At 41.4% G+C, this 24,059-nt stretch overlaps 2 protein-coding genes across 2 annotated transcripts in view; one reads left to right on the top strand and one right to left on the bottom strand.

The window, feature by feature from the left end:
* LOC144262940 (uncharacterized) overlaps positions 1–24,059 on the bottom strand; it is a 55,177-nt gene that overhangs the window by 13,424 nt on the left and 17,694 nt on the right. The gene's annotated exons all lie outside the window — the stretch shown is intronic.
* LOC144257858 (trefoil factor 1-like) lies at positions 10,587–23,517 on the top strand. The gene is made up of 6 exons (XM_077806035.1): positions 10,587–10,635; positions 11,479–11,562; positions 12,732–12,739; positions 19,390–19,462; positions 22,035–22,181; positions 23,441–23,517. Exons 1-6 carry the CDS (start codon positions 10,587–10,589, stop codon positions 23,515–23,517), a joined length of 438 nt encoding a protein of 145 aa, XP_077662161.1.

The following is a 24,059-nucleotide window of genomic DNA, read 5'->3' as shown; positions in this document are numbered from 1 at the left end:
TGAAGGCTAGGGATCCCAGGAAACTGTGGTAGAGACACTTGTGATGGTGAAGCTCACTCCAGTAGCCTCTGTCTGTTCTTCCCAGCTGTTCTTTTTGTTCTTTCATACTTTATCCACTAAATCTATTTCTTTTAAGAACTCAAAAAGGGAGTGATGGGTGGAATAGTCCATCCCCTTATTACTGTATCCACCATTTAGGCCCAATATCTGACAGTTCCACTCACAATGCAGGTAAATTTGTAGGCCCAATTATCAGAACACATCCTTGCTCAAATTAAGTAGTATCTCATTTGTCAAATAGTCTGTGATCTTACCAACAGAACTGAAAAAAACCTTCCCTTCTATGCAATTTTCACTAAAAATATCAATAAAAAAATTGCTTAAAATCCCCATTTTATCTATATAAAAAAATAAACTATCAGCATAGCAAAGAGTGAAACACTGAGGAAAGAGTTTAATTTAGAGCTTGTTTTTAATTCCACTGCCTCAGTGTTTTAAACTATTTATCTGTTGTCAAACCCATGTGAGTGGATGTGTTTTAATCTTAATTTAGAATATTCTCTGTGTTAGTACCCCTGTCAGTAAATATGAATGTTTTTAATTATTTTTTCCGGTATATTTGATTTATTTACATATATTAACTATTCTTTAGAATCTTCAACAAAGAGTATGTCTGAATTCTAAGGCCCAGAACATTGCTCCTTGATTGATAAGTAAGCCTTTTCCGGAATTTATTCACTGTGCTGTATTTAATAATTCTTGGGTGCCTACATGTCTATAAAACTCCAGATATTCTCGGAAACCATCTCCTTAACATACATACATATATATAAAATGCTTACTTGGGAAACTAATAAGGGATGATTTTTACAGCAACTGTTTTCCATTGGGGAATCAAGAGGGAAGAATGACTGTGGGGTAAGAAGCACAGGCGCCGACTCCGTGGGTATTCCAGGGCTGGAGCATCCAGGAAAAAAAATTAGTGGGTGCTTAGCACCCACTGGCAGCCAGCTTCCCCCCCTAGTGCCTCCCGTCTGCCTGCGGCCCCGCCAATCAACTCCTACCCCTCCCTCCCAGTGCCTCCCGCCTGCGGCGATCAGCTGTTTCGTGGTATGCAGACGGCGTGGGGGAGGAGGGGGCGGAACTGGGCGGGGGGTTGAGCACTGCTGGGGCCCAGAGGAAGCCGGCACCTGTGGTAAGAAGGACCCACTGAGCGAGTTTATCTTAAAGAATTGTTAGTCCCCTTATCTGTAAATAATCGTGCCTTCACACACAAATCAGGTAAACGGAGACTCTATAGAAATGACATCACAACATATGTTTCTGGGACAATATTCTTGGCAACGAGGTTTCCTTTGTCTGAAACCCTATATAATGATACTGGTATGGAAACTTAGTTGGGGCAATGAAGACTGCGCGTCCCTTCCAGATGCAGGGGAGAGACTCATCCTGATCTTAGTCTGACAATAAAGGGTGGTAATGTATCTATTTCATTCTGTATTCTATATACTGCTGTACTAATCTCTGATTGATAATCTTAGATTAAATAATTCCAGTTGAGCCTGTTATTTCAACAGAACTGAGGCATCAACTCAGACATGCAACATCAGTTACAAATACTTTACATGTATATTGCACCTTTCATTCTGTAAGAGCCTAAAGAGCTAAACTAGGTATTAGAATTTAAAGATCACATACTCAGCACGAAATGCAGCCACCTCTGGGGAAGACTACATTAGTTCATAGATTTTAAGGGGCAGAATGGACTGTTATGATCATTTAGTCTGACCATCTACATAAACACAGGTCATTACATTTCACCCAGATTAGAGCAGCAATTTTAGTCTAGCAATACTAGGAGGGGAAGTGAAAAGTTTAGGTAGATTCAGTGCAATTACCCAAGCTAGATTTTTGACCAAGACACTGTGGCTAACACTTCTCTTGTAGGACCAGCTGCTGATATCCTTACCTACACTGAGTAACACTTACTTCATGAGCAGTCCCACTGGAATCAGTGAGATTACTTTAAGACTAAGGTGCTAGTCAACATGTGTAAAGGTATCAAAATCAGGCCCATTATAATAGTGAGATGGGATCCTTAATGACCATGAGTGCCGGAGTCCAATTCTGTCTCAGTAAATTTCACACATGGTAGAGAGGGCCTGGCAAGGATCTCCACATCACTGAAGTAACTCAAGGGACTGCAGGAAGACTGGGGACACGCTGTGGTCTCTAAAAGAAAAGGAGTACTTGTGGCACCTTAGAGACTAACAAATTTATTTGAGCATAAGCTTTCGTGAGCTACAGCTCACTTCATCAGATCATTTCCTGTGCACTGTGGAAGGGAGCTGCCTGCCAGCCCCAAACAGACCAGCACTCAGTAAAGGTTTGGGAGGACCAAGAGAGGGTGGTCTGGGGAAGGGCTATGGGATCTCCAGCTTTGCATATTCAGTGGCCCTAACACCCCATACAGGAGGTGTAAAGTGGCGAGAGCCTCTATTCCTGCCTTTGGCTGGGGTCGTGTCTGCAGAGGGGCTGTATGGCAGCCACATGTGGGTTGGAAGTACTGAATCCCAGCCTCCTCGATTCCCACTTAGTATCCCACACAAAGCCCATTGATTCGGGCTTTGTGTGGGTTTCTGCTGTTTGTTTGTGGCTTTGGGGCTGGTAGGTGGATAGGAAGCTATACAATTGTGTCCTCTGATCATTATACATGTACACACAGAACTGTATAGAGATAAACAGAATAAACAGGCAAACACGGGGCTTGATACGGCATTGTAATATACTGTTTATATAGAAATGTATATACAAGTTTTCATGCACACAATGTAGCTATTGTTTGCTGTAGATAGGTGTGTGGGTGGGGTGGGTTCAGTTAGTATGGGTATCCATATGTAAATGAAGAGCTGACATCTTTTCTAGATACAATACAACATTGCCTTTGCTCAGAGCTTTGTTTTTGGTATATTGTGAATAGATTACAAGCTGAAATCTTGCAGGTTTTTAATCAGTTTTGAGACTATCTGATTTAAGCTGTGATTTGTTCCATCTCTCATACTGCTTGTGTTTTCTTTACCCACATTCCATTTATATGGCTTCCTTTTGACTGGATATGACTGGAGGAGAGCTAATGTGACGCCAATTTTTAAGAAGGGCTCCAGAGGTGATCCCAGCAATTACAGGCCTGTAAGCCTGACGTCAGTACTGGGCATACTGGTTGAAACTATAATAAAGAACAATATTGTCAGACATAAAAATGAACATAATTTGTTGAGGAAGAGTCAACATGGTTTTTGTAAAGGGAAATCATGCCTTGCCAATCTACAAGAATTCTTTGAGGGGGTCAACAAGCATGTGGACCAAGGGGATCTAGTGGATATAGTGTACTTAGACCTTTAGAAAGTCTTTGACAAGGTCCCTCACCAAAGACTCTTACGTAAAGTAAGCTGCCACAGTATAAAGAGGGAAGGTGCTCTCATGGGTTGGTAACTGGTTAAAAGATAGGAGACAAAGGGTAGGTATAAATGGTCAGTTTTCAGAATGGAGAGAGGTAAATAGTGGTGGCCCCCAGGGGTCTGTTCAGGGACCAGTCCTATTCAAAATATTCATAAATGATCTGAAAAAAGGGGTAAACAGTGAGGTGGCAAAATTTGCAGATGATACAAAACTACTCAAGACAGTGACATCCCACGCAGACTGCAAAGAGCTACAAAAGAATCTCTCAAAACTGGGTGACTGGGCAACAAAATGGCAGATGAAATTTAATGTTGATAAATGCAAAGTAATGCAAATTGGAAAGCATAATCCTAACTATACATATAAAATGATGGGGTCTAAATTAGCTGTTACTACTCAAGAAAGAGATTTTGGAGTCATTGTGGATAGTTCTCTGAAAACATCCACTCAATGTGCAGTGGCAGTCAAAAAAGCTAACAGAATGCTGAGAATAATTAAGAATGGGATAGATAATAGGACAGAAAATATCATGTAGCCTCTATATAAATCCATGGTATGCCCACATCTTGAATACTGTGTGCAGATGTGGTCGCCCCATCTCAAAAAAGATATATTGGAATTGGAAAAGGTTCAGAAAAGGGTAACAAAAATGATTAGGGAAGGCTTCTGTATGAGAAAAGATTAATAAGACTGGGACTTTTCAGCTTGGAAAAGAGACAGGTAATGGGAGATATGATTGAGGTCTATAAAATCATGACTGGTTTAAAGAAAGAGTAGCAGCTGTGTTAGTCTGTATCCGCAAAAAGAAAAGGAGTACTTATGGCCCCTTAGAGACTAACAAATTTATCTGAGCATAAGCTTTCGTGAGCTACAGCTCACTTCATCAGATGCTTATGCTCAAATAAATTTGTTAGTCTCTAAGGGGCCACAAGTACTCCTTTTCTTTTTGGTGTAGAGAAAATAGATAAGGAATTGTTGTTTACTACTTCTCATAACATAAGAACTAGGGGTCACCAAATGAAATTAATTAGGCATTAATTAATGAATTATTTTGCTCCAGATCTAAAGGCAGGGAGAGGTCACTGTTTTCATGTGTTTTTAAACCATGGAAATTAACAGACAAAAGGCTCTCTCAGTGCAGGTTACTATCTGTGTATCTACGAAGGAACTGCATATTTAAAAAAAATCTATGCATTTTAAGTCCGGAAATGAACAGTTAAGGGAAGATAAACATTCCAATATATTCATAGTCCATACAATCTCTTAGACAAACATAGCCATGTAAAATATGCCATTGCATATGCCAAAACCAACTTTAATTCCACCCCTGTAGACTCATTTAGGAAGCTCTTGTAAAATAATACATGGCCCATTGTGGTATATTTTACACGGTTAGAGTCAGTGCTGGGAGAGGACTTTTGTCACACCCATGAGATAAAATGGAAAGATTAGATAACTCAGATCAACCAAATGTGCACACACACACAACCTGGAGGTGGGCCCGACCCAAAAACCTGAATTCAAATACACAACAGAGTTGAGAAACTCTAGAACTGGATTCAGATCTGAGGTTCAGACCCTGTTTCACCAAAAATGAAGAGACTCAAAAGAATATATATGTATATTTTGCTTCTTGTGGAAGAATGTGCCTGGATCTTCTAATATGGCCTGATGTCTGCAATACTCCCTATAGTCAGCATTTGTATTCTCTGAGATGGGATCATGCTTAGTAAATACATTACTAAGAAGTGTTCATTACTATTGTTAGTATGAAGGGGAAGGATGAACCAATTTAGACAAAGTGAAACCCAACCAGAACTTGGCCTAGATTAGTTGCAGTAGAGCTGGTTGAAAATGTTCATGCTTAAAAGAGGAAATGTGGGCAATTTTTTAAAAAAGGAACTGTAATAGCAGTGTGATTTCTTGGATTTGGGAATTTTTTCATAGTCAGTATTTGATTGGTTGACTTAGTCACAGGGTGGGACTTTCATAGTCAACATTTTGTTTTCAACATGTTTCTATTTTGAAACTCAAACTTTTTTTTGTTTTTGGAAAAAATCTGATTTTTCAGAAATGAAAATATTTCTGTCTGAAAAGATTCATGGCAATTTTTGAAAAATAAAAATTTCACTCCATTTCCAAAACCAGAAGAATGAAATAATCTTCAGGAAAAATGGTTTTGAATTTTTGACCATCTATATATAAGTGTTTAGAAAGGCAGATGAACACCAGTGGGGTAGGGAAACCCACTGTGAACCCACAGGGAGAGGCTCACTGGGCCTAGTAGGCTATGGGAGGGGAAAGAAGACTATCACCCTTTCCTCTCAGGATGATAAGCTAAATAGCAGGAGCGTAGGCCTCTGAGTGGAGTGGAAGGAGGATGTTCCAGGAGGCTTCTTGGATATCCCCAATATTTAAACCTTCTCCCACACACTTTTATAAAGTACACTAAGTATAGAATCCAGAGAGGGTTCAAAGTTTGGTACAAATCTAAGTCCTGTGGCCTAATGCTTTAACAACTAAGGAACTCTCTGCTTTCACCTATTGAGGAACAGGAAGAAGAATGGCTGCTGAGCTGCTTTGTCTGTATAAGCTTAGGGCTCACAATTTTCTAATTGCATAAAACCAAACACCCCAGCCCTGCCCCTTCCCCAGGGCCCTGCTCACTACATTTCCCCCTTCCTCGGTGGCTCGCTCTCCCCCACCCTCGCTCATTTTCACTGGTTCTGGGTTAGGAGGTTAGGGTGTGGGAGGGGGTCAGGGCTTCGGCTGGGGGTGCAGGCTCTGGGGTGGGGCTGGGGATGAGAGTCTTGGGGTGCAGGACAGGACTCCAGGCTGGGGGGGTGGGGCCAAGGGATTCGGAGTGTGGGAGGGGGCTGTGGGTTGAGGCAGGGGGTTGGGGTGCAGGAGGTGGTACTGGCTCTGGGGTGGGGGTACGGGCTCTGGAGTGGGGCAAGGGATGAGGGGTTCAGGGTGTGGGAAGGGGCTCTGGGCTGGGGTTGCGGTGCAGGGGGTGAGGGCTCCAGCTGAGGGTGCAGGCTCTGGGCTGGGGCTGGGAATGAGGGGTCTGGGATGCAGGAGGGGGCTCCAGGTTTGTGGGGGCTCAGGGCTGGGGGTTGGGCTCGGGTTTGGGGCATGGATTTACTTCGGGCAGCTCCCGGTCAACAGCGCAGCAGGGCTGAGGCAGGCTCCCTGCCAGTCTTGGCACCACGCTGTGCCCCAGAAGTGGCCAGCAGCAGGTCCGGCTCCTGGGTTCGGGGGGGAGGGGGCAGGAGGCTCTGTGCATAGCTCTTCCCCACAGGCACCGCCCCCCCCCAGCTCCCATTGTCTGCGGTTTCCAGCTAATGGGAGTGCGGAGGCAGTGCTCTGGGTGGGGGCAGCACATGGATCCCCATGGCTCCCCTACCTAGGAGCTGGACCTGGTGGCCACTTCCGGGGCACAGCGCAGTGCCAGGACAGGTAGGCCTTAGCCTTACAGCACTGCCGACTGGACTTTTAACGGCACAGTTGGCTGTGCTGACCGGAGCCACCAGGGACCCTTTTTGACCTGGTGTTCCGGTTGAAAACCAGATACCTGGCAATCCTACATAAGCTATTTACCCAGAATTCCAGATGGACAGAAGAGGCAGAGGGAAAGAAGTTTCCTCTCTCTATCTAGTGGTGGACAGGAGAATGTATGGCTACAGAGAACTTCTTTTGCATAAAATTTCAATGTACAACTTCTCCAGTAACACTGTGGAGTCCCCCTAATTGTACACAGACTCAGAATTGGTTGGAATTGAACTGTGAGAAGAGCGAGGATAGAAAGAGCTCATACTTTAGGATGGGGAGTACATGCCCAGTAGCAAGGACTGTGTTCAAAGGTTCCCCTCTACTAAGGATCCTTTGTTTGTTGGAAGGAGTCTTTCATTGGGGAATGATGCAGGGAGTAGAGATGAGTAAGCTCTGGTAAGGCTGCTCCTACCCAGCCACGAAAGAAAGCTGTACTCCAAAATCTAAGTTAGGTGGTAGAGCATCAGGGCAGGACTAACCAACACTCAAGAGATTGGAGAGAGGCTCTAAGGACTCTGGGACTGCACTACACACTGACACCAAACCACGAGTAGGGTTTTGCAAAGGGAGAAGTGATATGATAAAGGACATTTGCATATTTACAAATTCCAAGGCCAGAAGGGTCCATTGTGGTCATCTGGTCTGACCTCCTGTATAACACAGGCCACAGAACTTCCCTAAAATTATTCCTAGAACAGATCTTCTAGAAAACAATCCAATAATAGTACTGCCCAATCTCACAGGACTGTTCTGAGGATAACTATGCTAAAGTTTATGAGGTGCTCAGATTTTATAGCAATGGACCACAGAACATAGCTGGATTAAGTGCTTCCTGCCCATCTCTCAGTAGGGCCCTTTGGATTATTTCTCTTCTTGCTGGCAGCCACAGCTCCTCCCAGTTCAGTGTCCTCTGGGAATTTCTCTTCGCTGTTGGACATTCACTCCAGCAGATGAGGAACTGAGTTAACAGACTACTGACAAAGTTACAGTGTTATTTATCATTCATATAGCTATATTGATGCTCTGTTCTCTTTTTACCCTTAATAAAGCTTTCTTTGTTTCATACACACACTTGGTGCTTGTGAATGGGGAAGTATTGCAAATTAGTGCATCCAGGGAAGATATTTAGTGATTCTAGAAATTCTACATGAGGGCAAGAGATGGTGGTGTTTGTTTGTAAGTTTTAAGAGGGATCCCTAGATTTGTGGAACTTGGCCTTTGTTACTGCTATTAATCACCTGGCAAATGGCTACATAATAAGCATTTCACACATTGTCCCCAGCACCTTCTAATTAAACACTCAAGCTTATAAATGGATCCCATTCTCCTAAATCCAGTCACTCAGCATATGTCAGACAGGGCTGGGCTCAGAACTTCCTTACAGCTGAGGGTTACTGCTAGAGCCCAGGAGGCCCAGGAGGCGGTCAGTTGGCAGTAACAAGTGTCTGCTCCCCAGGTTGCGCCTGGTTTAAATGTGCTTTAAGGCTGGTGATGAAGAGGAAGTCACCCATAAGACAGGCAGTGATAGCTCAATAGATCAGACCATGAGACCATGATTTGACTACTGAGAACTAGTCAGCAGGATGAACCTACTGCTGTAACCAAACACTACTATTGGCACTGGTTTGAAATTTCTGGATGGACAGGTTCCGCCAGAAAATGCCAATTTGTAAGAAATTGAAATGTTCAGCAGAAACCAGTTTGTTTTGATGGAAGTTCCATGGAAAACTAGACAGGTTTCAGTCAGAAACTTACCTGATGTCCTGCCAGTCTACCTGCCTCCCTAAGTCCTTGGTAGCCCATATGGATGGCTGCTGAGGAGCCCAGGGTCCCTGACTCTACAGCAGCCTATTGGCTCCCAGGGCCGCCTGATGAACTGGCTAGAGAGCAAGCTGAAAAACTCTGTTTCAGTCGATCTGAAATGGAATTTCTTCTTCTTTCCCTCCTGCAAAAAATATTTTTTGACCTTTTGTCCTGATTTTTCATGGTGGAAAAGACTGAATTTAGAATGGCTATAAAACAATACATGTGAGAGAAGTGACTGTTCAGACCCAAAGACAGGCTACATTGCCTCTGATACCAGCAGTCTACTCCTGTGTTCCTTCCCCTGCCTTGTGGTGTCTCATTGGTACTCCTTTTGTGGTCAAAGATTGATCAATCAGCTTCTTCCCTCCCCACCCCACCCTCTCGTCTCTTTCTTCTCCTTGTCTTATTTTGGCTTTCTGTTTGTCTCTGCTAGGATAGTGCTACCTACAGGAGAGGAGGAAGTACTGCCACCAGATTCAGTCCAATACTTCCTCCAGCTAATACTGGTACTGCCAGACTATGTCAGTATCACCTGGCACTAGAAGGCTGGTTGCCAGAGGTGCATATCACAGGGAATTGAGAGAGGTTTTGGAGCTAAGAAAGGAGATTGTTTCTTCTTGGCATACACTTTGTCCTAGACTTCAGGAATGATTTCCAGGTGCTTCATGCTCTTAAAACCAGCTGCTCGGTTACTCCTTGTCACACTCATGGGACGAGCTGTCAGAGTTCAGGATTCCTCAGGTTGACCCTAGGCCTGTGTGCTAAGCAAACCTAATGATGGGGCTCTCAAAGGAAACTCTGCCACACAGAGATAGGTCCATTGCAGTAGCTTCACCTGTTTGTATCTAGGATAGGCCTTAAATAAACAGATCTGGTGTTAGACATGTTTTGGGAGGCAGAATCCAACAGATCCTAAGTTAAACTTTTTGACTCACAACAAATCTCACTTATGTCACCTTTGAGAAACAGACGGTGGGTGGACTTGGAAGTATCATAGGGACCTATGTGTCACCTGCTCTCTCTTTCACTTGAGAATGTATACCAAACTGCTCCTTAGTTTATAAATGCAATTTTTTTGAAGGGAAATGTGTACAAACTGCTATATATTTTATATGCTGGTCATTGACATTTTGAAAATAATCACATGCTAAATTTTAGCAAGCAGACCATACAGCCAATAAATATCTCCCAAGTGGAACTGTTTTAATTTAGTTGATTGGTTACTACTGTGGCAGGTACAAGTATAAATAGGAGAACTAAACTCCTGATCGTCCTTCAGCAAGTACCTCGAGCCCCAGATATGTATTTCCCTTCTAATTTTCCTGCAACACTTTTGACCAAATAACTGTTTTGATTATATTGTGAACTGTCATTTTTTTGCCTTTGATTCCCCAGATTGATTGTTATTCAGGGTAGCTGGAAAAAAATATGGCCTGATTTTTTTTCCATTTGCTTCAGTGAGAACAGTGGGTGATTAGTATCTTTGGAAAGCAGATAGTACATCAGAAGGGCCAAGATGGAATTTGAGAAGCAAATAGCCAAAGATAAAGACAAAAACCAAGAAATTCTCGAAGAATATCAGAAGCAAGAAGCCTTTCAGCATTTATTAAACTACTAGGGAGGAAAAGGACACTGCAGAGACGTTACTAAAAAAATACACCTCAGCCTTTCTAAAAGGGGATGATGGGCAGATACCTACCCCTGAGATACTTTATAGAGGTGGTAATAAAGATGCGGCAGTGCTAGAGTGTGAGGTGTCAACGTAAGACATGCTGGAACAAATGGATAAAATAAAAGAGCAAGAAGTCATCTTGACTGGTTGGTGACTTGGCTGAGCTGCTAACAAAAATCTGTAATAGATAATGAAAATGAATTACTCTGTTAGTAGATGGGAAGATAGCTAATGTTGTTGCTATTTTCAAACAGGTGCTTAGGGTGAGCCTGGGAACTACAGATCAGGGAGCCTTACTTCAGGACCAGGTACATTAAGTGAAAAAATAGAGCATTATAAAACACTTACATGATAGCATAAAGAGAGGACCAGCGGTGCTCCTGTAAAGGAAAATTGTTTGTCTAACCTATTAGAATTATTTTCAGGATGTTAACAAATTAGTGGATAAAGGAGAACGAGTAGATATAATTTGTTTGGACTAGAGCTGGTCAGGAATTTTCCAAGGAAACAGGTTTTACTAGGAAAATGCCAATTTGTGGAAACAATGTTTGTGAAAACACATTAGTTTCAACAAACTCCTGATGAAACATAGGCAGGGATCTGATGGAACTTTGCCTGGTTTCCTGCCAGCTCACATGGTGGACTTCTGGGGAATCTGGCAGACTAGTAAAATGATGGAATCTTAATGACAAAAAGTACTATTTGCATCCTCTGTATGCATCACCTGGATAATAGCATAGCTGGAAGTAGCTCTCACATTAAGCCATTGGGCAAATCTCTTATCTGTGGTGTAATCAAGTAAATTATAAAGTGCATTTTGGTCACAGTTCATCTGTCATGATTATTATTATCTATCAATGAGCAGAGTACTGGGAAAAAAGCATAAACAGAAAAATACACAAAATCTAGGACTCTGTCTTTAACAGGTACAGGTGAACGTGCTGTGGATGTAAAGGAAAGAAAGACCTGTTGTTATTCAGGCATTTGAGAAAAAGAATGCCAAACTAAGGGATGTTGTTTTGATTCAGAATACCCAGGTGTGCCCTGGTGTTTCCATCCTCTGATAAAAAAAGGTAACATATTTCTATGAAATGTGTATAATTATCCCATTGCTTGAATACACGAAACTAATGGTAGTGGAGGGTGATCCTGTGTTCTCCCTGGCCTGCATTATGCTTTGTGTGATGCTGGCAAATCCCTTTTTGACAGAACTTCATGAGTTTTTCCTTTATTTGGTTTTCTGTCTCTCCTATACAGACACACTCACGCCCACAGTATTACATGCTGCACAGCGTGGTTCATCCTTAATTGGCTACCACATACTAGTACTAGTCCAATCTCATTTTTAGTGGACTACATGTGCCTAATTCAAAATATCCAATGTTGTGTTATGTGGAGAGGATACCCTTACATATGGCACGAGCCAGCTCCCATTACATCAATGGGAAAATGTAATTTCATTTTAATTTAGATTAAAATTTTTAAACAAAATCCTCTTCACTGGTTTAGTACTGGGCAACTGTTTATCATTTTCAATGAATCTAAATAAAATATATAACTTGTGTTGCATACCAGTTTGTTTTTAATATTCTTAATGTTTCCTCTACCTTTCAAAATTATGTCTTTGATTCTACACTTTGTCTGTGCTGCATAATAGGGAGTGTTGGCCTCAAAAGCTGGCTGCAACTCCCTGATTCCTGACTGCTCACACCAGTGGGAGTCAGAACAGCAGAAGGCCTACTTCAACTTCTGCCTTTGGCACATGCTAAGCTCACACTACTAGGGGGACTAGACATAGGTGGAGCCCAGCTCCACTGGGCCCCCAACATAAAAACATCAGAACGGCTACACTGGGTCAGACCAATGATCCATCTAGCCCAGCATCCTGTCTTCCAACAGTGGCTGGTGCCAGGTGCTTCAGAGGGAATGAATAGAACAGGACAATTATTGAGTGATCCATCCCCTGTCATCCATTCCCAGCATCTGGCAGTCAGAGGTTTAGAGATACCCAGAGCATGGGGTTGCATCTCTGACCCTCTTGGCTCATAAACATTGATGGACCTATTCTTCATGATTTGTTTAATTCTTTTTTGAGTACAGTTATAGTTTTGGCTTTCACAACATCCCCCAGCAATGAGTTTCACAGGTTGACTGTGCGTTGTTTGAAGATGTACTTTCTTATCTTTGTTTTTAACCTGCTGCCTAATAATGTCATTGGGTGACCCCTGGGTCTTGTGTTTAGGTGACGGGGTAAGTAACACTTCTTTATAAACTTTCTCCACATCATTCATGATTTCATAAAACTCTACCATATCCCCCCTTAGTCATTTAATTTCCAAGACGAACAATCCCACTCTTTTAAATTTCTCTACATATGGAAGCTGTTACATACCCTTAATCATTTTTGTTGCCCTTCTCTGTATCTTTTCCATTTCTAATTTATCTTTTTTAGATGGGGTGACCATAATTGCATGCAGTATTCCAGGTGTGGGCATACCATGGATTTATATAGTGGCATTATGACATTTTCTGTCATATTATCTATCGCTTTTCTAATGGTTCCTAACATTCTGTTCACTTTCTTGAACTGCTAAGGCACATTGAGTGGATGTTTTCATTGAACTATCAACGATGATGCAAGATCTCTTTCGTGAGTGGTAAAAGCTAATTTATACTCCATCATTTTGCATATATAATTCAGTTTATGTTTTCCAATGTTCATTACTTTTCATATATCAACATTGAATTTCATATGCCATTTTGTTGCTCAGTCACCTAGTTTTGTGAGATCCCTTTGTAACTCTTCACAGTCTGTTTTGCACTTAACTATCTTGAGTAATTTTGTATCATCTGCAAAATTTGCCATTTCACTGTGTTTCCCTTTTTTTCCAGATCATTTATGAGTATGTTGAACACTGGTCCCAGTACAGATCCCTGAGGGACACCACTATTTACCTCTCTCCATTCTGAAAACTGACCACTTAATCCTACCCTTTGTTTCCTGTCTTTTAACCAGTTACTGATTTATGAAAGAACCTGGCCTCTCTTCCCATGACTGCTTAGTTTGCTTCAGAGCCTTTGGTGAGGAACCTTGTCAAAGGCTTTCTGACAGTCCATGTAGACTATATCCACTGGATCACCCTTGCTCACATTTGCTGACCCTCTTAAAGAATTATAATAGATCAGTGAGGCATGGTTTCTGTTTACAAAAGCCGTATTGACTCTTCCCTAATAAATCATGCTCATCTATGTGTCTGATAATTCTGTTCTTTACTATAGTTTCAACTAATTTGCCTGGTGCTAAAGTTAGGCTTACTAGCCTGTAATTGCTGGGATTACCTCTGGAGCCTTTTATAAAAATTGGTGTCACATTAGCTATCCTCCAGTCATCTGGTACAGAAGCTGATTTAAGTGATTGGTTACATACTATAAGGAAAAAGAACGAGGAGTACTTATGGCACCTTAGAGACTAACAAATGTATTTGGGCATAAGCTTTCATAGGCTAAAAACCACTTCATCGGACGCATGCAGTGGAAAATACAGTAGGAAGATATATATACACAGAGAACATGAAAAAATGGGTGTTGCCATACCAACTGCAACAAGACTAATCAATTAAGGTGGGCTATTATCAGCAGGAGAAAAAAACTTTGGTAGTGATAATCAGGATGGCCCATTTCCAACAGTTGACAAGAAGGTGTGAGTAACAGTAGGGGAAAAATTAGCATGAGGAAATAGTTTTTACTTGTGTAATGACCCATCCGCTCCAAGTCTTCATTCAAACCTAATTTAATGGTGTCCAGTGGCAAATTAATTCCAATTCTGCAGTTTCTCATTGGAGTCTGTTTTTGAAGTTTTTTTATTGGAGTATTGCGACTTTTAGGTCTGTAATTGAATGACCAGGGAGGTTGACATGTTCTCCGACTGGTTTCTGAACATTATAATTCTTGATGTCTGATTTGTGTCCATTTATTCTTTTTTGTGGGCCATCCTGATTATCACTACAAAAGTTATTTTTCTCCTGCTGATAATAGCCCACCTTAATTGATTAGTCTTGTTGCAGTTGGTATGGCAACACCCATTTTTTCATGTTCTCTGTGTATATGTATCTTCCTACTGTATTTTCCATTGCATGCATCTGATGAAGTGGATTTTAGCCCATGAAAGCTTATGCCCAAATCAATTTGTTAGTCTCTAAGGTCCCACAAGTACTCCTCATTCTTTTTGCTGATACAGACTAACACGGCTACCTCTCTGAAACATATTACAAGTAGTAGTTCTGCAGTTTCACATCTGAAGTCTTCAGAACTTTTGGGTGAATACCGTCTGGTCCGGGTGACTTATTACAGTTTTTGTGACAGTCTGAATGACTCTCTTCTGTACTGTGAGGATAGTATTATCTGCAGGCAAAGGCTTAAAAACGTAAGTGTCATTTAAGCCAAAATTTTCAAACTATGGTGCCTAAGGTCAGACACCTAAATCCACATTCAGGGCACTTAATAAACAGCCTGGTTATAAAAGTACTGAATATCCACAAACCAGTGTGAGCTGTGGATGTTCAGCCCTCTTTAAAATAAAATAATAATAATAATGATGATAAAAAAATTAAACCACTTATTTAGGTATTTCTTCACCCTCTACTTGTGATCTCTGGGTAACTGCATCCGCAAATACAAATTCAACTCTATGCAGATGACTCAAATCTACCTCTCTGCTGCAGACCCGACTCCTTCTGTCCAAACTAAAATCTCAACCCGTCTCTCTGACATCTCCTCACAGCTGTATGTCAGCTCAAGCGCAAGACGGCTAAAACAGAACTCTTAATCTTCCCACACCCCGAAACACGCTCCACTACTTCTACCTCGATCAGTGTGGACAATACCATCATTTTGCCTGTCATTCAGGACTTTGACCTGGGCATCATCTTTTACTCAGACCTCTCTCTAGAACTCACCAGGGGCTTTGCAGACTCAGCTAAACCACACAAAGACACTTCTAATGTGGAATAAGAGTGTCACATGGGGAGTTCGTGTGGAATAGCTATTGCACTTTAAAGTCACACTTTAGTTTATTCTGCACTAACTTCTCTGTGTAGATAAGCCCTAAGTCTTGCCAATTCTTTCCGTATCATGTCTCTGATTCTACCCTTTTCTTAAACTAAAGCTCTTGTCCAGGCTCTCACCTTGTATCTCGATACTACAATATCCTTTTCTTTGGCCAGGACAAATGCAATCTTGCCCCACTCACAACCATTCAGAATACTGCTGCAGAGTTAATTTTCCTAGCCCATTGTTTTGACCATGGCCTCTCTTCACATCCCTCCGCTGGCTCTCTCTTCATGGTCATATCAAACATAAGTTACTTATCTTCATTTTCTAGGCCTTTCATGACCTATCATCTCTCATTCAGTATTCAAAGGGCAACTCACACCTCTGATCAGCCCATGATACCAGCCTCCATCTAATGCCCCTTTGTGCGTTCTCCTGTGCAGCATCTCACACTTGGGAGGAGCTCCCGGTAAATGTCTGCAAAGCCAAATAATTTTTCTCCTTCAAATCCCTCCTTAAAATTCTCCTTTGATATATCTACAAAAAACTTGACAATGGTTAGGCTGTTGGTGTGCTGAGACCACTGCCTATCATACTGACCAATATTGTCTCATTGTTTCCTGTCAGTCTGCATCCATCTCTTGTCTCTTATACGTCAGTTGTAAGCTTTTTGGGGCAGGGACTATCTTTTGTTCTAGGTTTGTACAGTGCGTAGCACAGGGGCATAGCCACAGCTGGGCCGGGGCCCACCCACTTAGCATCCGGGTCCACACAAATCAGGACCAGAGCTCCCCAAATCCACAGGCTGGGATGGGGTGAGTCTTTCCAGGCGAAGGGTGTGCTTCATGGGGGTGGGTCTGGGCACGGCTGGCGCTAGGGCCGGAGCAGCAGCACACGGCACTGGCAGGAGAGGGACGCGGCCAGCCGGGCGGACAGACCCTAAGACAGGATGGATCTTGAGCCCCGGCAGGGCCCCCCCTCTACCCCATGGGGGTGCCCTGCAGCCTCATCTTCTGGTGCCTTCTGAGTGGTGAGGGCTGACTGCAAGGATGGGGGGAGACAGGCCCCCCATCATTGCCTGCCCACCCAGTTTTCCTGTCCTAGCTACACCACTGGCCTAACACAATGGGGCCTGGAACTCTTATGCACTTGTACAATACAAATAATAGGACTTGAACCCGGATCTTCCACATCCCAGGTGAATCCCCTAACCACTGGACTATTAGAGAAACATTTGAAGAGACTAGTTTTTGTTCTGATGCAGAATGAAAACAAATGTTAAAACCTCAAGATTTTTCAAGGAATGGAATTCTTATTTTCTGGCCCACCATCGACCTAAATAAAGTCAAAGATCTTACTCCAAAACACTATAACCAGCCTCTCACTTTAGGACTCTTTTTTAGAGCTTCTCTGACCTCTCAAGGTTGTTTTTAATTTGCTTCCTGCGCCTCAGATGATTACCCATTTGGAAATGAGCTGCACCTGTGCCTTAAACAGATCACTGCTGTTCTGGCTTTTCTAGCCATTAGTAGCCAGGCAACCATCAGCATTAGTTCCTACAGAGGAATACATATTTGCCCAATACTTCTTTTCCTAGTTTCCTTCCTGCTGGGTGGAAAAAAAGAAGTTGCAGCACATTCAGAAAATGTAAATGCAAAAGAACACTTTACTATGTTTTTTATCATTAATTTCACCTTACCACTTATTCACATGCCTCCAGCCCGAGCCCAGAAGTCTATACAACAACAAAACATGACTGCAGCCTGACCCTGTGACCTCGAGTCAGCTAATATGGGCCAGCTGTGGGTATTTCTTTGCTGTGTAGACATACCCTAAGCATCAGGGCTCATTCTGCTTTATTCCAAATACTTAATCTACCTGGCCACAGTTTTCTCAAGCAAGTGATCTGTTTCTGATTTGTCTTCTTACATCTGATATATATAGCTAATATTAATTCTTTGCATTTACACACTGCTTTATCATCTGTAGATCTCAGAGCGCTTTACAAAAGGTGAGTAAGCACTTTAATCTTATTTTGCAATTAGCCTAAAAGCTGAGATTTGAAAAACTTTATGAGAGGCAATGTGGTCCAATGGATAAGGTATGAATCCATCAAGGGTTCTGTCCCCAGCTCTGCCCCAGATTTCCCACATAATCATAAGTGAGTCACTTAAATTCTGTTCCTCAGTTGCCCCAGACACTTTACCGTTACAGTGATGTTATTGATCATTATTAGGGCTCTGTGTCTGTCACAGAGGTCGCAAAAGTCAGGAATTCCATGACTTTCTGTGACTTCTGCAGCAGCCAGTGTGTCTGACCCCACGGCTGCCCAAGCAGCTGGCTCTGGAGCCAGCTGCTCATGTGGCCCCCAGGACAGCCCCACCAGCCACTACTCCAGCCCCCAGGCAGCGGTCCCCGGCCAGCCAGAGTAGCCGCAGTCCGTGGCCCTGGCAGCTGGTACTGCTGACCCCAGGTGACCTCCCAGCAGCGGCTCCCCCATCCCTCCCGGACAGCTCCCCTCAGCAGTGACACCCCCTCTTGTCTCCCCAGCACTCTCCTCCCCCAGGATTTAATCACGGGTATTTTTAGTACAAGTCATGGACAGGTCAGGGGCCATGAATTTTTGTGTATTGCCCGTGACCTGTCCATGACTTTTACTAAATCACCCGTGACTAAATCCTAGCCTTAATCATTATTTTAAAAGGGTTACTTAGGTTGTATCTTAGCCATCAGTGCTGGGCTTTAGCTGAGCCTTTATCAGTCCTTCTGGATTATGTAGCATCTGCAGTTATCAATAGTGTGACATTTTAAAGACTAAGGCCTTGATTTATGCCATTTAGATAAACCTTGAGAGATAATTATCTGGAAATAAAAGAACGAACAAACTGTTCAGAAACTTCTTCTTCCAGATGTTTTATTGTAAGGTTTTATTTTTACTGTGTGGAGGAGGGAAGTGCAGCTCTGCTTCTCCTCCAGCTTTCTTTATATGGATAGCAGGAGCCCGAAGTGCTACAGACAGGTAGTCAGTTATACACGGGAACTACCATATGACTGAAGTTAGTCATGTGCTTAAGTACCTTACTAAACTGAGGCCTTAGTTCAGAAGTGAGAAAAATGTTAAAAATCCTACATAACTTTTGTCTGCTTTTCAGATTTTTCCCCCTTTTTTACCCTGAATTATGCACTACCAGAAAGTGCTCATATACTACAGTGATGAGGTGATATAAGAAGCCATATAGAATAGAACTAGTGTCTCAGACCTATGGGCACTGAGGCCCAGATATTTAAGTGTTGCAGCACCCAGCATTGTAACACCTAACTGATTTAGGCTCCTAGGTGCCAAAATCCCATTGACAATTGATGGGATTTAGGCTCTTAGGAGCCTAAATCACTCTTGCAAATGGTCTTTATGCTCCTAAATCTATTAAGTATTGCAACACTGAGCACAGCAACACTTACGTCCTTTTAAAAATCTGCTTCCTGGTGGCTTGCCAAAATATCACTTTTTTAATATTAAAAATAATTGATACTGAACGCACCCATGATAGAGTTTCAACTTCCTTCTGATAAGGTTAGGTTGACAGTACGGAATGTAAAACCTGATTGCCATATAAGCTTTAAATCTGCATCAGCATTTTCCCACTTTCAAATATTTATTACTTCACTGGACATTGTATGGGCTGGAAAATGTTTTAATCAAAAAGAGATAAATGGTGAGAACTGCCAAAAATGCCTCCTTAGGTAAATGTTATTTGAAACTATTTGATCAAACAAAACTGCTATAAAACAAAACCCTCTAAGGACATTTTCATCTGTAGACTCACATTCTTCTTAAAGACTGAACACTGAAGACTGCAATGGAAAATAAGGTGTTCTGGTTACTGACCATTTCCCTCATTGTGGGGCTCAGCAATGCCTTGCTGCGTAAGTGCATGTTTAAAATATCATGTTCAGGGCATAAGCTCAAACCACCTGAAATTAATCAACACTAATTCTGAGTATTGTTAAATAAGGTATTTCCCAAGGATCTTACTTTATAATTTCAGTAATGTTAAATATTAAGAAACTATTATGTTGATTGCTCTGTTATGTTGAGATGTAAAATTTAATGTACTTTAGCTTCATAATGATTCCAAATGGGAAAGAATAAAAATTAGGACCCCTCTAATATTTTTTTCTTGGCATGAGTGGGAAGGATAGAGCAAAGATGTTTGAGATCTAATACATTATGTTTCTTTCTGTCATGCAGAGATAACTAGATGTGGGTCTGTTCTTCTAACAATAGTGTTTTTTTTCCTGGAGAGATTTGTCCACATAGGGCCCAATTTTGATCTGAATGTTTGTGCAGAATTCTACTGATTTCATTGGAAGCTGTTCGTGTTCAGGGAAAAAAATTATCCCAGAGATGGGAAAAATAGACCTGGAGGAATTAGACATAATACAGTCTTGTGGCAAGGCGCACTACCTAGTGTATTAGCAGCATATAGCAATTCTTTCAAGAGTTTAGCTCATGTTTTTGTATTTGCGAGAGTCCTTTTGCAGAAATGTTTGATAGCACTGCTTACAGAACAGATCTATATGATAGAAAGATGACATCCTTGTCCCCAAAATATAGTCTTTGGGCTCTTTGCATGTACATGCTTGGGCAGCTGCTCGCAAAAGAGAATACACAATATGCAACACAGCAAAAGTCATTTTTGATAAGGTGAAGCATGTTTTACATACTCCTATGTAGGATCTTATTTTTCTATGGAGTTAATATTATTTAAAGAAAAAAAGTCAGTTACTTTAGAACCAGAATTAAGGTTTTGCAAATCTCATTGGGAATTACTTCAAAATTTTACAAATTTATAAACAGTTCTTGTTTGGGCTTTAAGCTTCGAGCAATCCAAACGCTGGAATCCAAACATTGTTCTATTGTAGGGGAGCTATCTGCCTATCTTAGAATTTTATATTGCTGCCCATCCCCATATCATCCGAAAGCCTTCCATGAATATAGGCTAGCAACAGTGAGGCCCCTAGAGGACTTCATGCTAGACTGACTAGTCCATTTTCATGGTCCAAGTTAAATGCATTCTAAAGTACTGTATATAAACCAACATATATAATGTACATACTTCAGATTTTTAGTTATATTTATATTGTTTAAAATACAAGGAATTTTAATACACAAATTTATAAGATGCAGTACTGCAAAATCCTTATTATGCAACCCTCAAAAAGCTTTTCATAAGGTCCCGATCATGCTCCCATTAAAGTAAATGGAAAATTTCATTGACTTCAATCTGCAAGATCAGGCCTTAGGAGCTGCAGAACCAGGTTGTGCCTATTTGTTCCCATTAACTCGGATGGGCTCCCCTCCGGAAATCCACCCAGCTTTCGAAAAGGGCCTGCTCCTCAAAACCAGGTTGTGAGTGTGTCTTAAGTACTTACATAGCACCATACATGTACACCATGCTTTACAAAGCATGAACAAAGACAAGATTCCTGCTACATGGAATTTACTGTTTAGAAAGGGTAAGAGAATCGTGTCAAGTCAAATCTCCAGAGAGTCTAGGTATTCCAGACCTGAAGTTTGGAAAACACGCCACTCCCAATAAGTAAAGTAGCAAGAAAACAATTTCAAATAAACAAAAAATAAAAAGGACTAGTTTTCACATCTGTGGTATTAGATGATTTAAGCAAAGTACTCGATATAGTAAACCAGTTCCCACTTTTGCATTTCTACTTTGATTTTTGCCAGTCTGCTCTCACTTTTCATTGGGATTTTACACAAATGTAACTCCATTGATTTCAGTGCTGCTTCTTTCAATTTACAGTAACTACAAAATTAGGGACAAATTCTTCTCTGGGGTACTTGCCTGGGGTACCACTGACATAGCTGGAATTTGGCTCTTAGTATTTTACAATTACAAATTTGTACTACCAGTAGTTGTATAATTTTTGTAGTGAAGTAAAACTACTGTACAGTAATGCTTACTGTTACTGTGCTGGAGGGAGGCTTCCTTTGGAGAAAGAATGCCAATCATTACAAAGCTGTCTAGTGGTTTCATAGTGGTATAGGATGACCAGATAGCAAGTGTGAAAAATCAGGACGGGGGGGGGGGTACTTGGCAGCTATATAAGAAAAAGCCTCAAATATCAGGACTGTCCCTATAAAATTGGGACATCTGGTCACCCTATAGTGGTAAGAGCAAATATTCAGCAGTTTCAGGACACTAGACTCATTTAAATTGTGAATTTGAACATATTTCTTCTGCAATATAAGTCTAAGGAAATAACCCATTTCACTGCTTGGTCCTATGCTGAGGGACTGTTTTGAGCTGGGTCTATTTATAGTTTAAGGTAATAAATTGTTTAGGTTTACAGAAGTGCTTGATGTGGCTGAAAGTGTCATTTACAGGCCGGTGCAATTTTGAATCCCTTAAATAACGGATGCATAATGATTTAAGGAAAAATATGTTAGGCTGTTTACCTTGTACTTCGTTTTAAATAGCTCCAGGTGAATGTGATGTGCAACCAAAAGCAAGAGAAAACTGTGGGTATCCAGGCATCACTGAAATTGAATGTAGTGCAAGACAATGCTGCTTTAATTCAGATGCTCCAGATAGCCCCTGGTGTTTCAAACCAGTTCCAGTAGAAGGTAAGTGTGTGAAGGATGTCAGTTTTTTCAGTGCTGGCAGACAGACTTATTTGTATAAATCCCAGTTCTGCAAGGTGTTGAGCATCTTCCCCTTCCATTAAAGTCAATGCAGCAACTTTCAGGAGGAGTCCTGGGATCAGTTAAATGTCATGCTAAGGTAGGGATTGGTGCTGTCTTCTGCATGGTGACGTTACCATCTTGTGAATGCAACCATATAACTAAATGCATTCTTACATACTAGTGTGTACAGAAGCCACACGGTGAAGCAGAAATGACATTTTAGTAAATCAGTAGATTTCAAAGATAAATGGAAGATTACAAATGTGACTGCCTTAGAGAGATTGGTCATCTACAATTAATAGATACATTGAAAGAAGAGGAGGAAACAGAGGAAAAACTGAGAGAATTTGGGAGGTTGAGTAGAATCTTGTTTAAACTGGTTTTCAGTTTTTTCCTCTCATTTATTTTTTCATTTCCTTCCTATTCAACACCATCTGGCACCCCTTTATGTGAAAATATTTAGAGTTCAGTTACTAATTTGTTTCCTCTATTGATGACAGGGGAAAATTAAACGTAGTCCTAACTTTCAGAATAATGTCAGTGTTTGTGAAATGGGTGTTGTTGAAATTGTTTGAGATAGGTAACGCACTGGGCAGTAGTCATTTTCATTTTTTTCCTTCTCCACCCAGAATGTCAACTATAAAATGGATCTTCTCTAGAAACGTGTCTCTCACAGTGGAGTTCTTCATTATGACAATGACAAAGTGCACTCATCTGTACAATGTATGCAAGCTGTAATGATGCTGATTTCCATGCAGGTCATTTCTGATCCCTCTGTTTTCTTTACAATGACATAGTTTACCACTGCAGTCTTTTTTCTATACTTTAGTATCATGTACCTGCCTGAAACAATAAAAGCAGCAAAACAAAAATTGCTAGATGCTTCTTTGGTATTTTTGTGCTCTAAATAGGTTGCCCTTTCCTGGAAAGTGGATATTTCTCTCTCTGACTTCCCAAGAGAAACCAATTACTGTCAGTTCTGGAGAAAAATACATCATCCTATTGTCAATACAAATACTACAGATTAAAACATTACCAAAAAGATGAAACTAGCGCAAGTTGGGTATGAATTAAAGTTACCAGCTAAAGACTTTTCTGTGGCCTACATGATCATAGTCTATTTCCAAATGGACAAGTATCCACATGGCTAACCCATCACATATGGCATGGATTGATAAATTTGTTGGCTGTCTTATCAGAGACACAAGGACTCAATGGACCAAGGAGACTGAACTACCTCCTCACCCCGCAGGTACTTCCTCCAGATCATGGTTAAAGCACCTGGACAGGGCAATGTGGACAAGTATGCAATGCTACTACCCATGCTGCTGGAGATTTTAGTCTCCAGGGCTTTCATGCTAGAACTTTTCACGAGCACTAGATGTGCTCAAACAAACCTTGTTTAGATGAAGAGAACTGATGAACTAATCAGATAATTCTGTGTCACTTGGATTTGATTTCATGATATGCACTTGCAAAGGATTCCTGTCATGGAAAAAATGCCATGAGCTCAATCCATTTCCCACTGAAGTCTTTTCATTGACTGAGAGTTGATCAGGGCCCATGTTTGTAATGAACTGGAGCTTGGAATCCATCTTTCCAGTCACACCCTCATTGCAGATTTCCTCTGCCTTTAAATTCAGCTTTCTAGCTGTGTCTTGGACAAAATGGTTAATCCCTATTGACACCAGACATATCTTTGTGCTTTTATCCTATACAAACCCCCCACTGATTGTTGATAAAGAAAATAAATAAATGGCAATTTAAGCTTTACATTTCTCAGATGCAATTGCACAGCCTGATCAGAAATAGCCTGCC

The sequence above is a fragment of the Eretmochelys imbricata genome, chromosome 1 (genome assembly GCF_965152235.1).
Source record: "Eretmochelys imbricata isolate rEreImb1 chromosome 1, rEreImb1.hap1, whole genome shotgun sequence".
NCBI lineage: Eukaryota > Metazoa > Chordata > Testudines > Cheloniidae > Eretmochelys > Eretmochelys imbricata.
The sequence above is the reverse complement of the archived record's forward strand: the minus strand, read 5'-3'. Positions and strand labels throughout refer to the sequence as shown.